The sequence below is a fragment of the Dermacentor silvarum genome, chromosome 4 (assembly GCF_013339745.2).
Source record: "Dermacentor silvarum isolate Dsil-2018 chromosome 4, BIME_Dsil_1.4, whole genome shotgun sequence".
In the NCBI taxonomy this organism is placed as follows: Eukaryota; Metazoa; Arthropoda; class Arachnida; order Ixodida; family Ixodidae; genus Dermacentor; species Dermacentor silvarum.
In genome coordinates, this window is record NC_051157.2 from 152,928,392 (window position 1) to 152,943,038 (window position 14,647).

Sequence of the window (14,647 nt, forward strand, 5' to 3'; positions counted from 1 at the left end):
ATTACGACGCTCTTCGTCGGCTTCTCACCGACCACAGTCGGTACTTCTTATCTAAAGTCATCGAAGACTTAGTTTTTGTACAAGCAAATACAAGCTTACGAGTGCGGACCGACGTCTGACGAACGGTCACTGATGTGTTCGCCATGTTTGGTAGACATGTGGTACAACCCCGCAGTGATAGTGTAAGAAAGGCTTGGGTGAAGCAATTGCTAGCCTTGATTGTCAGGCTAATCCTGCCTGTTGCTGCAACTACCTCTACCACCACATGTGTCATCTGTACATTCCGACTGGGACACTACGCTACCTTTTGTCACCTTTGAGCTTAACTCCTCGAGCCATGACACCGCCGTAGCCTCCTGCAATTGATGAAACGACCAATCAATTGTTTTAAATAAAGGTTTTGTCCATCCACCCATACGCCGACTACTCCACCTTCTATCGCCAATATGGATGAGTACCAACGCTCTCTTCCTTTTAACACAGCACAACAAACAATTCAGATTGCCCATTTCCGCCTCTCTGCGTCACAGTCATGCCAGAAGTTGCTGTAGGACACCCACCACCGGGAAACTGACTTCTTACGGGTGACCTTGTCCTTCTATGGTGCCTGTCTCGGTGCACTGGCGTCTCGGAAAACTACTTGCTAGGTACTCTGACCCTTAACATGTCTTGAGAAAAGGGACAGACGCTACGTACGAAGTAATCCCATTCGGTTCTAGCACGTCTGCTACTTCCTCGGACGTCTTGCAGTTACCAACCTCAAGCTAGGCACCGGGTCGGCGCTTTTCCGGCAGGAGGTCAACGTCACGAGTCTGTGAGAAATGTCACAAAAACGACGTCGGTCATTGTGTGCAAGAGAACGACGATTGTAAAGATTATCTTTCCGCCATCTTAATGTGTTGCAGCTCGCCGCAGATAGCTTGGAACTAAATTTTCATTTTCAACTCTACCCTTGAGAATTATTCCACCAGTTTCATGTTAACTATAATAATTAAATTCTAGGACCTTACGTGCCAAGACTACAGCATTTACGCTATATTTTCCTGTGTGCTTTTTCAATTCTGGAACAGGCAGGCGTTCAGCTCCTGGTGGCAGCTGCTATAGACATGAAATTATTTCTTGTATCTGTATTCTTTTTTATGCCAGCAAACATAATAATAATGTTGTGTCTTTCTGTTTTCTTCCATTTCAGCCGACTGCAGTCCCATGCTGCTTTACACCCATGGAAAACCGGTTTGTTCAAAGTTTCAATTATCCACCATTTATTGCTTGAATAAAGAATATAGTGGGGTCAGGTTGTGTGCCAGCACAAAATCTAAAAAAGAAAGCCGCAGAGTGTCTCATTTAGCAGAACGTTTTCTTCAAGTCTAATGACATTGCTGACATTAAATCGACTGCCAGTAGCAGATGCGATGAGCAGTGTTGGGCATAGGGAAAACACGAGTTTAATTTGCGAGACAGCTGAGATGTTTCAAGGGTTTCTATAGGTCTAAAACTTAGGGCACGAACTGCGCAATGTTGTCTCTTTTTACGGCCACCTGCATAGAGTCGAGCTTACAGAACACCATTTATCACTTACCTGCAATATTCCAGAAAATTTAAGAACAAGATGATGTTCTTGCCTTTATCTTGAGCAGACACTCTTAGTAACGTGCGAAAGAAGTAATAATTGGACTGCTCCTTTGTTCAGGCCTTCCGTTGCCTCTCGCTCACTCCTTGCAGGATCGCAAGGACCCTTACACCTGAAAGCTTGCCTTGCGGTAAAAGGTCCTGCAATAAAATAGTCGTGTTTATACGCGTGAATAATACTGGATGAAGTGCAGCTTTGTTCGCACATTATTTTCCAGTTAATTCGGTGTTTGAATACCAACAACTGTAGAATGTTTCCATTTTGTCAGTGAAAAAAGGCGGTGCGCAGTTAGTTTATGTGAACACTTAGGCTTACGAAAAACAAACTTTGCTTTCATGGCTATAGATCTTATACGTTATGTTGAGGCAGTCACGCTTACAAGAGAAAACATTCAGCAATCCAGCAGTGATATTTTATACGATAAAACAATTTCCTGCCATCCCTCTGACAGCTGAAACTTCTATTGAATATTGATGTTCAATAGGAATAGCAATAAGCGGCTTTCACGTGTTGTAGCCTTCCTTAAGCGCAAAAAGAAGCCACACGTAACATCCGGCATGTCCCAATAGCAGCTGTAAAAGAAAACTTACGTGTCCCTGCCTTAAACTGCCTTCCTGGGTTCGAGTTACTTCCAAGCGGGCAAGAAAACAGTGTTAGCACCCACTATGTAAAAATAAATATTTTTGGGGATTCTTCTCACACAGGGGTTCAAAAAATCGCTCCAACACGTAATGCCCAATTGGAGAAACAACGATAATCAACAAACGGAATCAGCATGGGTTTACATAAATGAATATTATATCGCAAGAAATATGAATCGACAGTAATGAACTTAATAGTACAAACGTGGATGATACACAGGAGAGCAAGGCCAAAATGCGACCAGAACCAATTCATGGCTTCCCACCTAAACCACCTGGCTTCTTCTACTAGCTACTTTCTGCATTCATATTTCTGTTTAAGATATCTATACTCTGATGGACGAAGTCATGTCAGATGGCAGCCAGAACATTTGTCTTATTGCTAGTGTGACTGGGTTGATATATATGTCCTACTTTATATCTTTTTTTGAGATCCGCGTAGGATGCAAGCTAATCTGTACGGGCTCGCAACACAAGGCGACAGTCACGCAAGAAGGTGTAGAGTGCACTGTAAGTATTAAACTATAGTTTTAATATACCACCTTTTTTTTCTGCTCACTGGGTATTTCTTGCCAGCGCACGTATATACCGGTTTGACAATATTATTAAATCCGCTTTTTTATTAATTTACTAAGACAGAGGTCTGAAATTCGTAGCTTCGTTCAATGAAATAACGTTTTGAGGACGTTTTACTGCGTTTACCTAGTTCATTATATGTTAAGGAGAACAATATATATCTTGCAACGTTTAGGATGTCAACTTCAATCTTAGCGTATAGGTCTTGTTTACCTAATTGAGTCACAGAGATTTCGTTACGAAAAACTTCAAGCCCATTACCTGAGCAGTTAATACGCAGTTCGAGGCATAAAAACGGTGGCACTCCCATTTTCAACACCGAAATAAATCTTGGCAATTTAACCTAGAAAACCGAAACTGAACTGCCGGAGAGCGCAACTGTCACGACGCCCCTGAGGCACGTGACTGCCTCTCGCAGTCGGGCGAGTGTGAAGCGCCCGACAATGCGGTTTTGAAAGGAAGGTTGCTGTGGGAATAACTTTCCTAAACAGGTATCTGCAAAATTCTAACCTCGAGCAAATTTAAGATGTATGCATCGGTGGTAAGTAGACTTTTGAGAACAGTGCCATTTTATTAAATCCTGCCAATTATTAGAGCACAACAGGCGTATTTACCAGCAGCCACCATATATGTTTTTAGTAAAATATGAATATTTCGAGCTGCGCAAGCAAATCGTGAGCGCTATAGGTAAATCTATAGTGACACCTCGCAAGCTAGTGTCATCAGGCGTAGGCTGGTTGTAATCGTTGATCCTCAAATTTCTAATAGGTGCATGTCCGTAATCGGCCATTTTTTTAAATGTTCAGCTTCATGAACACGCTCTACTTGCGTGCGGTATGAATTTTTAAGAGAGAACTCTCTATGTTACGTTCCTTAATTGCAAAAGTGCGCGAAATTATTACAGATCGAAACATCGCTAAACATGTATGCATATATTTTAGTAAATCCTGACGGTGATGAACCTTCCTGGCTATTTTAAACGTTCACTGTAAATAATAAAGGTTTCTGCTACTACACCGACTTTTTTGCAAAATAGATTATTTTGAGGGTGTGAGCGAAGCAAGGACAAATTGCAGTCTAGCACTAAAGGCGAAGCGTTGATAGCGATAGCAAAGTATTAGACAGCTACACAAGTAAAGCATGTAATTACATCAACCGTATAAATTGAAGTAAACGTTCGATTACTAAATAAACTACCCACCATAGTGTCATGCGTGCTCAAGCCAAATATGATCAGGTTTCAATCGATGGCCGCGAGCGCTGGCTGTCAAAACTCTGGCGCGAAGAGCGTCAGCTGCGGGAAGTGAACGCTTATTCCTGTCGTTTGCTTCACCGCACCTCCGAAACTAGAGATGACGCGCACTTGTACACCAGATGCGTGAGAAGACAGCGCACATCAAGCCACCAGCGATCTCGGCTCGCCATTTGACTCTGAACGCGCCACAAACTACGTCCGAAATGTGGCACGCGGGGCGCATGCGCTCAGGTACGCGGACCTCAATGAGCAGTCACGGTTGAGCTACAGGAGGAGACGTGTACTCTCCTCCCCTATTGCGTGCATGTTCACGTGACCTCCCATAATTGGTGCTCTAGTAGATGGCGAGCTTTTCCTCGCATCAATACAGCATGCAGCCTAGAGCACTGCACGGGCCGATTCTTGCGGCCCGGGCCCGGCCCGGGCCCGTTTTTACATTGGGCGGCCCGCCCGAGCCCGATCAAAACTTTTGTGGTAAGACCCGGGCCCGGCCCGGGTCCGGAAATAATCTACGTTACCCGCCCGGCCCGGCCCGCCACCCCTTTACCTTAAGCCCGAGCCCGGCCCGAGCCCGGCCCGAGACCGAAAAATACGTGTTTTTCAGAGTTTAGAAGCCCCAGAATAACTCGCAGAAAGCCCGAGCCCGGGCCCGCGTCAAAAAACCCGAGCCCGGCCCGGGCCCGGGTCAAAAAGCAGACGCCGTGCCCGAGCCCGGCCCGAGCCCGGCCCGAGCCCGGCCCGAGCCCGGCCCGAGCCCGTGAAAATACTGCTCTACCCGGCCCGGCCCGGCCCGCGGGCCGGGCCGGGCCCGGGCTTTCGGGTAAGCCCGAGCCCGTGCAGTGCTCCAATGCAGCCCACGGGGACGTCATAAATATTATCTTACTTTTACATTACACGGAACACCCCGATGGCCGGAACGATGACGGCGAAACTTTCTCTGGAGTGTTCATACAATTACTATCTCAATAAAAATTGAGTAGCTCCAAAAAGGCCTAATAACTCCAATTTCTGTTGCACTGTGAATGATAGCTCCGGTAAACTCCAATTATTGCACAAAATATGAAATGCAGAAAAAATACCTCCGATTTCGTCTGAAAATACACTCAGATAACACAAACCTATCTGAATAATATATAACATCGGATAAAACGATGCTGCTGCAAGTCCATATGTAAAAGGAATATTACATTCAAATCATTCGAACATCGAAGGGCTAAGCTAAGATTACAATTTTTATAATGTGCTTATGCCTCACAAACCGACATCCAGCGAGTCTATTAATTTTTCGTTGTTATTAGACTTCTCACGGACTTGATAACCCGCAAGAAATTCGAGGGTGGCCATATTTAAGTTTTCTTCAATTTTTAATATTCACCTACCAAATAGCATAATTCTCATCCCTGAGCTGGATTATTCGAAGAGGCGCATATTACTAGCACGAGAAATGGAAACACACGTTCAACTAATTACCAAAAATTCACTAATCAACTTCTTAATTAATTACGTTAGGGCATACATTGCAATTCACGAATTGATGCCGAGGAGCTTGCAACACGCATCTACTTTACTTTAGTACTGCAATGCATAAAAGAACGTTTTGGTAAAAAAGTAGGTGTAACAACAGTGCACTTTGACAGCAAGTTTGATGGCGCATATCTCCAAAATAGCGTCATTCTGGAAACTCATTACAAGTCAATATGCCTTGCAAACTCACCGGCTACAATTCGTAAATTGCAATAAGTGCCGTGAAGTAAATAATTCAAAAGACAATTACTGAACTTTGTTAATTAGTTCAATATGTGTTTCGATTTTTTGTGTGCAAGTAATGTCCGCCCGATTTAATAATCTAGCTCGAGGACTAGAATTATGTCATCGGCAACAGGCTATTGAAAAAAATAATGAAACTTAGAGATCATCACCCTGAATAATAAATGTACAACCACATTTGCTGACCCATTTTCCGGCGCACAATGTAGCAGTCGAATAAGTAGCTTTCGGACGTGGTGATGGCCACTTCTGAATACTCGTTCTTGTTTTTTTTAGCTTCATTCGTGTTCTCCTGTGACACAATATCAGGCGTGCATAATCTTTTCAGTGACTTCCCTGTGGTGCCATTTTCTCGTCTTATGGTAAACTTTTTTTTCTCCTTGATCTTGTTATAACACGTACGTTTTATTTTATGGCAGAATTTGCAACCATGAAGCCTTATTTCTTTTATTTTTCAGGCTGTGTTTACAGTGTCTTTAGGTTGTCGTTTCTAACGCAAAATGTGCTGAACACGTAAATCTTGTTTGCGTTTCTCTTTGTATTGGTTAACATCTGTGCGTGCGTTGTGGGTGCTGTGTGGGTGCCTCTAAATACGTGCACTCAAAATGGTTATGAATGTATACACCCTTTTATGCCATGTTTACATGCTTCATTTTGCTACGTCTGTAAACCCTCTCACTGTAATGCCAATATGCGCTGTTGTCATATGTGACAATACAAAGGGAAGCTCAGGTACGGCTACCCGTGCTATTTTAAGCAATAAAGAGCAAATGCGAGAGGCCAGCTATGTATAAAATACTGTGGCGCGAAAACAAGCTTTCATTTTCTTTTGTTCAAATCTGAACTATGGCGCCTATTAACTCTGAGCTCCAAAGACACTGACGTCTATATTACAACAGAGTTTATATTTATTTTTATTTTTCAATACAAGCATTATTATATTTATACCATAACAAACCGTTAAATGACAATGCAAGAAGAACAGGAAAGAGTAATAAAAAAGGGGTATTTTAACTAGACGTTGAGTCATAGCTAATTTGGGCAGTGCGCGAGGACAGGGTTAAAGCCACACTCTCTTTTGCTGACAACATTTCTCAGAGAACAGAATGGAAAGAGTCCCGTCTGCTGCATAGTTCTGTGTTTTTTTACCTAAATGAGTACTTAATGAAAAAAGGTATTGCATATGCTTATAACACTCATATGAAATGGTAAAAAGCTGAGTTTAAAAGAGATTTTTGAAGCTAAAGTAAACAAGGGAGAAATAATCTACGAACGATAAAGAGGGACAACGTCCAATATTATGTTATTCTTGGCTAACCGCTTTATACACATTTCAGCAATGACGCAGCAGCCGATAGCAATATTCTTCGCACATCATGAGTCCAGAATGGCCAAACTAAGGACTATATGAGCAATGAGCTTTGAGATTTAATAGCTTCATCTGACTAAGGTATTTCGTATTTGCAACTAAATCATGATCTAGGTACGGAAGGATTTTGCAGACGTTCAGTATGTCTATGAAGCAGAGACCACGTTCCATATTTTTGCTAAATCCATTTTTTTCGTTTTAGTTTAAGAATAAGTGTTTACCTTTAGACCAAGTGAAGGCCTTAATTGCTACGTCAACATTGCTTAAAATCAAGGCAATGCATTAGTGAATACAAGATTCGATTCTTCAGTGTGTGCGGTTATCGGTGCATACATCGTCGTGGGTAAGAGCCCGCGTAAGAACCGTGCTAAGCTTACACGAGGAATTATCAGTGGTTCGAATAACTTCGAGGCTCTATTCAGAGGTTGCAACCGCCGATGATGTAGATGCTTAAAGTATAAACCGCATTCACGCGATCTTGCGCGCGACAGCGACAAGCGACGCGATGGAGATGGATGTCGCGGTCGCTCGTCGCCTACAAGTCGCACCGCATGCGAGCGACGACATTGAGCGACGTCTCCCCGGTGTTGCCGGTATGAGGGCAACAAATACTCGCCGAAACTGGCGTGACGCTTGCTTTATTAATTTAAGTTGATGTGTTTTAGAGTAAAGAGCAGCATAAATATTTCTAAAGGTCTTGCACTACGTTATTATCCTTGCACGTATCAAAATCTAGTCGTTTGCTCATTCCGTGCGACAATCGGTAGTACTTGACTGATGTATATCCAGTTCCGGCTTCGCGCTATTGGCTAGTCGCTTATAGCACTTCCGGGCGACGAGCGACGAATTCTAGATTTCTAGAACCGAGCGATTGAGCGAAAAGACCAAGCGATCTGTTCGCGCGACGGCCCGTTTCGTCGCTCGAAGCCGTCGCTCGTCGCCGTCGCGCACAAAATCGCGTGAATGCGGTTTGGGCTTAAGACTCCATAGCGATACGTGCTGCCCGTGCCAGCAAGCAGCAGCAGCAGCCTGCGGTGCCAACTCCGTATGCCACCCACGTCCTTCGCGACAAGAGTGAGGAAGCAGCAACGGCTACTAAGACCAGCAGGCGCTACCAGCAGCTAAGCGCAGTGTGCGTGTGACAGAGAGAGAGAGATACGGACCGCAAGCCGGCTTACGAGAGCCAGGGTGACGTGGCGTCGCGGTTGAAACAGGCGCTGCCTTTAGCCCTTGCTGTGAGATAGTTACTAGTGCGAATAAGGCTAACGGAAAAATGTTGAGACAGGACAGAGCCCTTGTTCTGTATGCCCGCTCTGCTCCGTCGAGGTGCACTCGTGTCGTGGCATCGCAGCCAGTGGGAATTTAGATGCCGTTTCGCTGCTACAGACGGCGGCTTTTTCGGTCAATTTTGAACGAAATTGCGACACATTAGAAGGTGTCTCAAGCATGCACGTGAACTGTCGTTGCTGAAGTTTGTGACTAGCACCTTTTACTCGATTGAAACACTGTTAAATAATGGCGCAGTGTGACGCGCATTCTTCATTTCGCATTGCAGGTGCGCTGAAATGTCATAATCAAATTAGCATACCAACAAACCAATGCACTCGCGAGTAGAATAATTGAACACTGCATTTACATTCACGTACGGGTAACTTTGATGACGTCAAGGATCATTAATAATAATCCGCTTTCCTGTCTTCCGTTATTTCTTCTGCAGAGTATTACAAGTGAAGTTGCCGGCAAAATGCAAAGATATTTGGGTTACTATTGCCCTGTGGGCTGGTGCGATGGCGATAATTGCGTTCTAAGTGGCCTTTCCGTGGAATGCTGGAATACAGAAAGCAGACGTAAAAATTGACGTTAGAAATTGTGCGGTTATATATGTGTTGAATAAAAACCATTACAATAGGTTTTTGTTATATCTAGGATTATAATAATAAATAATCTTATTTTGAGAAATGTTTTCCTGAATAAACAAGCCTACTACGTTTGGGTGTGTCATTAATATGAACATGGACTTTCATAAGTGTAAATGCTATGGATTCACTACGAAAGTGTTGGTCTCCTTCCAAGTTTCCCAATAAGGAAATACTTGCCAGTGTTTATTGTCCCTATCAGCTGATCGTAAGCACTGTAAGTACACATTCGCTCAAATTAAACATGGCATATTAATACATCTTTCATTTCATTTCATACATCTCATACATTTCATTTGAATGTGCCCTTTTGTTGGCGCAAAATAATGCATATGCATTGCCAGCTGTGACTCTGGCTTAATACAGTGTGCGTGTATTAAGCACGGCCCTGGAGTTTCATTGCATTGTTGAACATAACATGCCTATGTCACTTGACTTAGTAAGTGGTTTTGCAGACCTACGTTCTGACTTGTAAATACGCGGATGCCTGAGTGTGTGGCTTCTGATCTGTCGATTCTTGAGAAGGCCCTTGAGAAGAAATATAAGATGAACGATGGTAATTCGTGGATTTCGCAACGTATCACTGCTCTCGAATGATATTATTGCCACGACCTTGACAAATGACAGCCGCTCGGTTTAACATGCTAGGCATGTTGCATGGCTCCCCGAAGAAGACAACGACGAAGGTGCCAGGACAGCTTCATAAAGAAAGATCTATAGCTTCGACCGAACCCCTTTGTGGTTTTGTCTGTGACAAACTGGTGGAGGTGCGGGTAGGCGTCTATGTACTCTGACCCCCAGGAACTGGAAGCGGACAACCTTCGAAAAAGCCGACGGATTCAAAGACTGCCTTCGGAATACGGCCTGCAAGATCTGCCGAGGATGTCGACCACAACCGCAAGCCAGACACGGGAGAGATACCGTAAGGGACAGCCTCCTGCGTCGCTGGTTCTCCACACGCCACGCTGGCGTCCTCGTACAGTGGCAAGACGGAGGTGAGCGCGTCATTGCGTACGCAAGCCGCACTTTGTCTCCACCTGAAAGGAATTATTCCACTACGGAGAAGGAATGCTTGGCTGTTGTGTGGGCAATTGCTAAGTTCCAACCATATTTGTATGGCCGATCGTTTCGAGTTGTGACAGATCATCATTCATTGTGCTGGCTCGCCAATCCGAAGGATCCATCTGGCCGTCTTGCACGCTGGAGTCTTCGCTTGCAAGAATACGATATGACGATAGTGTTCAAGTCCGGGCGTAAACAGAATGACGACGACTGCCTGTCCCGTGCTCCACTTCAACTGTCGCGATTCGACGTTGATGAAGAAGACGCAATGCTTTCCATTATCACAGTATCAGACATCAGCAAGCAACAACGCGATGATTCAGAACTCCGGCCTCTCATCGACTATCTTGAGAACCGTCTACGAGAGCCACCTCGTACGTTCGTCCGCAAGTTATCATCGTTTTTTTTTCTCCGTGATGGCGTCCTCTACAAATTGGGTTTTCACTCGACCGCAACCACCTGCCTCCTTGTAGTGCCGTCCGCACTACGTGACGACATCCTGCGGGCCTCTCACGACGAGCCATCTTCGGGCCACTTCGGATTCGCACAGACGTTTTCACGCATACGCCAAGAGTACTTCTGGCCTAACCTTCGCCGTGACGTGAAGCAATACGTCAAGACATGCCGCGATTGCCAGAGACGCAAGACACCACCCGTGCATCCCGCTGGACTTCTCCATCCCGTTGATCCTGCACGGATTACTTTTCAGCAAGTTGGCATAGATATGCGTAGACAATTCTCCACGTCGAGCGCTGGTAACCGTTGGATTGCTGTGGCCACGGACTACCTTACACGTTACATTGAAACCCGAGCTCTCCCACGAGGCATTGCTAAAGATATTGCGACCTTCTTTGTTTATGGCATCGTACTCCGCCACGGTGCCCCAACAGTAGTTATAACCGACCGGGGCACAGCATTTACAGCGCAGCTCACAGAACATTTATGCATCTCAGTGGTACAGTTACCGCAAAGCCACTGCTTACCATACCCAGACGAATGGGCTCACAGAAAGGCTAAACAAAACGATCGCTGATATGATTTCTATGTATGTTGACGTCGACCACAAAAACTGGGACGACGTTCTCCCATTGGTAACGTTTGCATATAATACTGCCGTGCAAGAAACTACCGGCTTCACCCCTGTTCGCTTGATGCATCGCCGGGCAGCTGTAACAACGTTGGACGCAATGCTTTTACCCAGCCACTGTTCTAACGTTGTCCCTGATGCTGCCGAATTCGCTCGATGCGCCAAAGAGGCGCGCCACTCTCCTGTCTACCCTGTCAACACACTGGAGTAAGGAAGCGCGGCAGCAGCAGCTAGCGAATTGACCTTCGTGTTGCGTCTTGCGCCAACGCATAATAAGCCGCGAAAACACAGCGCATGACGGACTGTATCTCATACGCAAATGGATTTCAAGATGCAGCGGCCATGGCGGGCGCGCCGCCGATAAAGCCGCTCAGAGTAGACCGCGCACTCGGCTGCCTACTTTCCAATAGGAGCCTTGCAGCCCGGAGGTGCGCGCGCGGCCGCCCGGGCGGCCCGGAGGAGAATGCATCCCCCTCGCATCTCCCTACCCTTCCCCTGGATCGTTGCGCGCGGCGGAAAACAGTGCGTTTCCTTCCCGCTTTCCGCTCTTGCGTGCGTGAGATTGAGCCGCGATCGCAGGCTCACCCTCGCATGCTTTCACTCGCACGTAAACACGGTTTAAGAATAATAAAGAGAGGTGCTGACGTGATTTTGCAATTGCTAGTAGGTACAGCGGGGGGACTTCCGCTTAACACGTGTTGTGATGGCAATTGTGGAGCTCCTAGGCGCCTAGCGACATAATCGCTTAGGAACTTTTGAGGCACTTGTATGCGGGGCCGCGCGTCGGCTGCTAGTTACTGAGCGTGGCTCTCTTATCTCCGGGACCGGGCGCAGCGACCTTGCCGAGCGGAGCTCTTACGTGCGTAGGGAGCGAATCGTTTAGGGCGCTTTGAATGCCCGGCGGTGTCTGGCCGACACCGGCGGCACTTTATTATTGTAGCGTTTGTTCTAGTGACGGAAATCCTTGCAGTAGTGGTGGTGTGTCATGACGGCTTTTGATCTCGGTGAACTGTGGTGGTGTAAACAAGCTGATACAGCTCGCGTTTGTGCCTCGGTGCCGCGGCGGTCGCTGGGTTGTTGCGGAGCGCAGCGTAGCAACACCCCAAATAGAAAAACACTGCTTCAGTCAGGTACACTTCTCCCTCCCTGATAGTGAGGTTATATTTGGATCATCAAAACAGTGATGCGTTTGTTTAGGAATACCATAGTTTCTCTCTCGCGCCCGCTTGTCCTGGCACCTGCGAGAAAGAAAGGATGCTATTCCTAAATAAACACATCACTGTTTTGATGATCCAAATATAACCTCACTATCAGGGAGGGAGAAGTGTAGCTGACTGAAGCAGTGTTTCTCTATTTGGGGTGTTGCTACGCTGCGCTCCGTAACACCCCAACGGCCGCAGCTTCGCGTCGGCGCCCGGCAGCAAGCTTCCGCCGCGGCGGCGGGGTACAAACGCGAGCAGTATCCGCTTGCGCAAGAGCGGACGCCATTTTATCTCTTGCACCCGCTTGTCCTCGCGTCTGCGGACAAACTACTGGCGGTCCCTCCAAAGACCGTCTCGTGCCAGACCAGTGCCTCAAAAGTCCCTAAGCGTTTATGTCCCTAGGCGCCTAGGATCTCCACCGGTAGTCCCTTGGCTGTACCTACTAGCAATTGTAAAGCCGCGGTGCTGACACTCTCACCACAACGCGCGTGAAAGCGCCGCTCGCTCGCGTCCAGCTCGGTTACAGCTCCGTCGGCGCCGTCGTAGACGGCGCTGCGGAATGCGGTATATATCTGTGGCAACGTAGGATAAACCTAGGCCTTAAGTTTAGGACAGAGAAATCAGGAATTATGATCTTTAATGAAGAGACGAGTAACTTCGTGGTGTCAATTCAACAGCAAGTAATACCCATAGTGAAGCAATATAAGTACCTTGGCGTACACATAAAGGAAGGAAAGAATTACTCAAGCAACCACCAAGATAATCTGAAAATAAAGGGGAAGCGGAATGCAGCAATAATGAAACACAGAGCACTGTGGGGCCACAATAAGTATGAGGTGGTGCGTGGAATCTGGAAAGGAGTAATGGTGCCGGCGCTAACGTTAGCAAATGCCATTCTATGCTTAAAATCGGATACCTTGTCGGGGTTGGAAGTTAACCAAAGATCAGTAGGCCGGTTGGCTTTGGGAGCCTACGGTAAAGCCACAAATGAGGCAGTGCAGGGTGACATGGGTTGGGCGTCTTTTGAAGTCAGACAAGTACAGAGCAAAATTCGTTTTGAAGGAAGGCTCAGGAACATAGGTGAAAATAAATGGGCGGCTAAAGTGCACAAGTATCTCTACATGAAAAGCGTGAACACAGAATGAAGGAAGAGGTCAAGGAAGTTGGCAACCAAGTACAGGATAATCGAAACTGTAAATAGAACCAGGAGTCATCAGAAAGAAAGAAAGAGAGAAATAGAGACAGTGAATTGGATGCAAAGAATGGAAGCAAAAAGGACCATGGAGATTTACAAAAATGAGAAGAAAGAAATATGAAGGGAAAATCTGTACTATAACACAAAGGGCAGTGCCTTGCTATTTGAGGCTCGAGCCGGTAGCCTAAGGACCAAAACATACTGGGGCAAATATTTGGAACTAGATGAGGCTTGTTTATGCTGCAGTAAAGAAAGATCCAGAGACCAATCAGCACATCCTAATGGAATGCGACGGGATACACCCAGCGAGAACCGTAGGTAACGTACAACTTCCACAAGCGCTTGGGTTTCAAGTGGAGGGAAACATCAACAGATCAGCCGTACAGATAAGCAAGATTCGATTAGAGTACTGGTGGAATATAAACCGCGTGAAGGGCATCCTTCCTTCTTGTATGTTCATGGCCTTGCAGACGCGACGAAGGGAAGAAAGGACCCCCCGCTCTAGGTCGCCAACACCAAAACAACTCGTCCCCCCCCCCCCCCTGTCCCTCGTCAACGCATTTCCGCGACTAAAGGGCGCCCAGCATCGGTCACCCCAGCCGACCAGCGACGCCGAAGCCCCCACCCCCCCACCTATTTTGTCTATCTAGAACAGGTGCCCTGCCAAGTGTCTCCGCACCTTACGCTCTCTCCCCCTTCCCCTCCTTTGTTACGACGGACCTTTTATAAGCGGCACACCGCCACCTCCGAAGAATACCCCCTGAAGAAGGAGCCGAATTGGTTCCAAAACGTCGGGCTAGTAAATTTCCTTATTTGGTTGGAGTCAATCTCTAAGTCTTAATCAATTGTCCCAACCAGGCAGGTAATTCTGTCGAAATGTTTAGCTTGAAGTCTATACGTGCAGACTTCGGACAAGAGGCAGTGCAACTTGCAAAGAACTATATCAA

General features: G+C 46.3%; 1 protein-coding gene across 1 annotated transcript in view; it reads left to right on the forward strand.

Annotated features, from left to right (window-relative positions):
* Positions 1-9,209, forward strand: part of LOC119448355 (uncharacterized) — a 63,740-nt gene extending 54,531 nt beyond the window's left edge. The window contains exons 3-5 of the mRNA XM_049666184.1: positions 1,193-1,233; positions 2,704-2,781; positions 8,956-9,209. Coding sequence (XP_049522141.1) covers positions 1,193-1,233; positions 2,704-2,781; positions 8,956-9,096 — 260 coding nt within the window. The 3' untranslated portion in view covers positions 9,097-9,209. The remainder of the gene's footprint in view (positions 1-1,192; positions 1,234-2,703; positions 2,782-8,955) is intronic.
* The last annotated feature ends 5,438 nt before the right edge of the window (positions 9,210-14,647 follow it).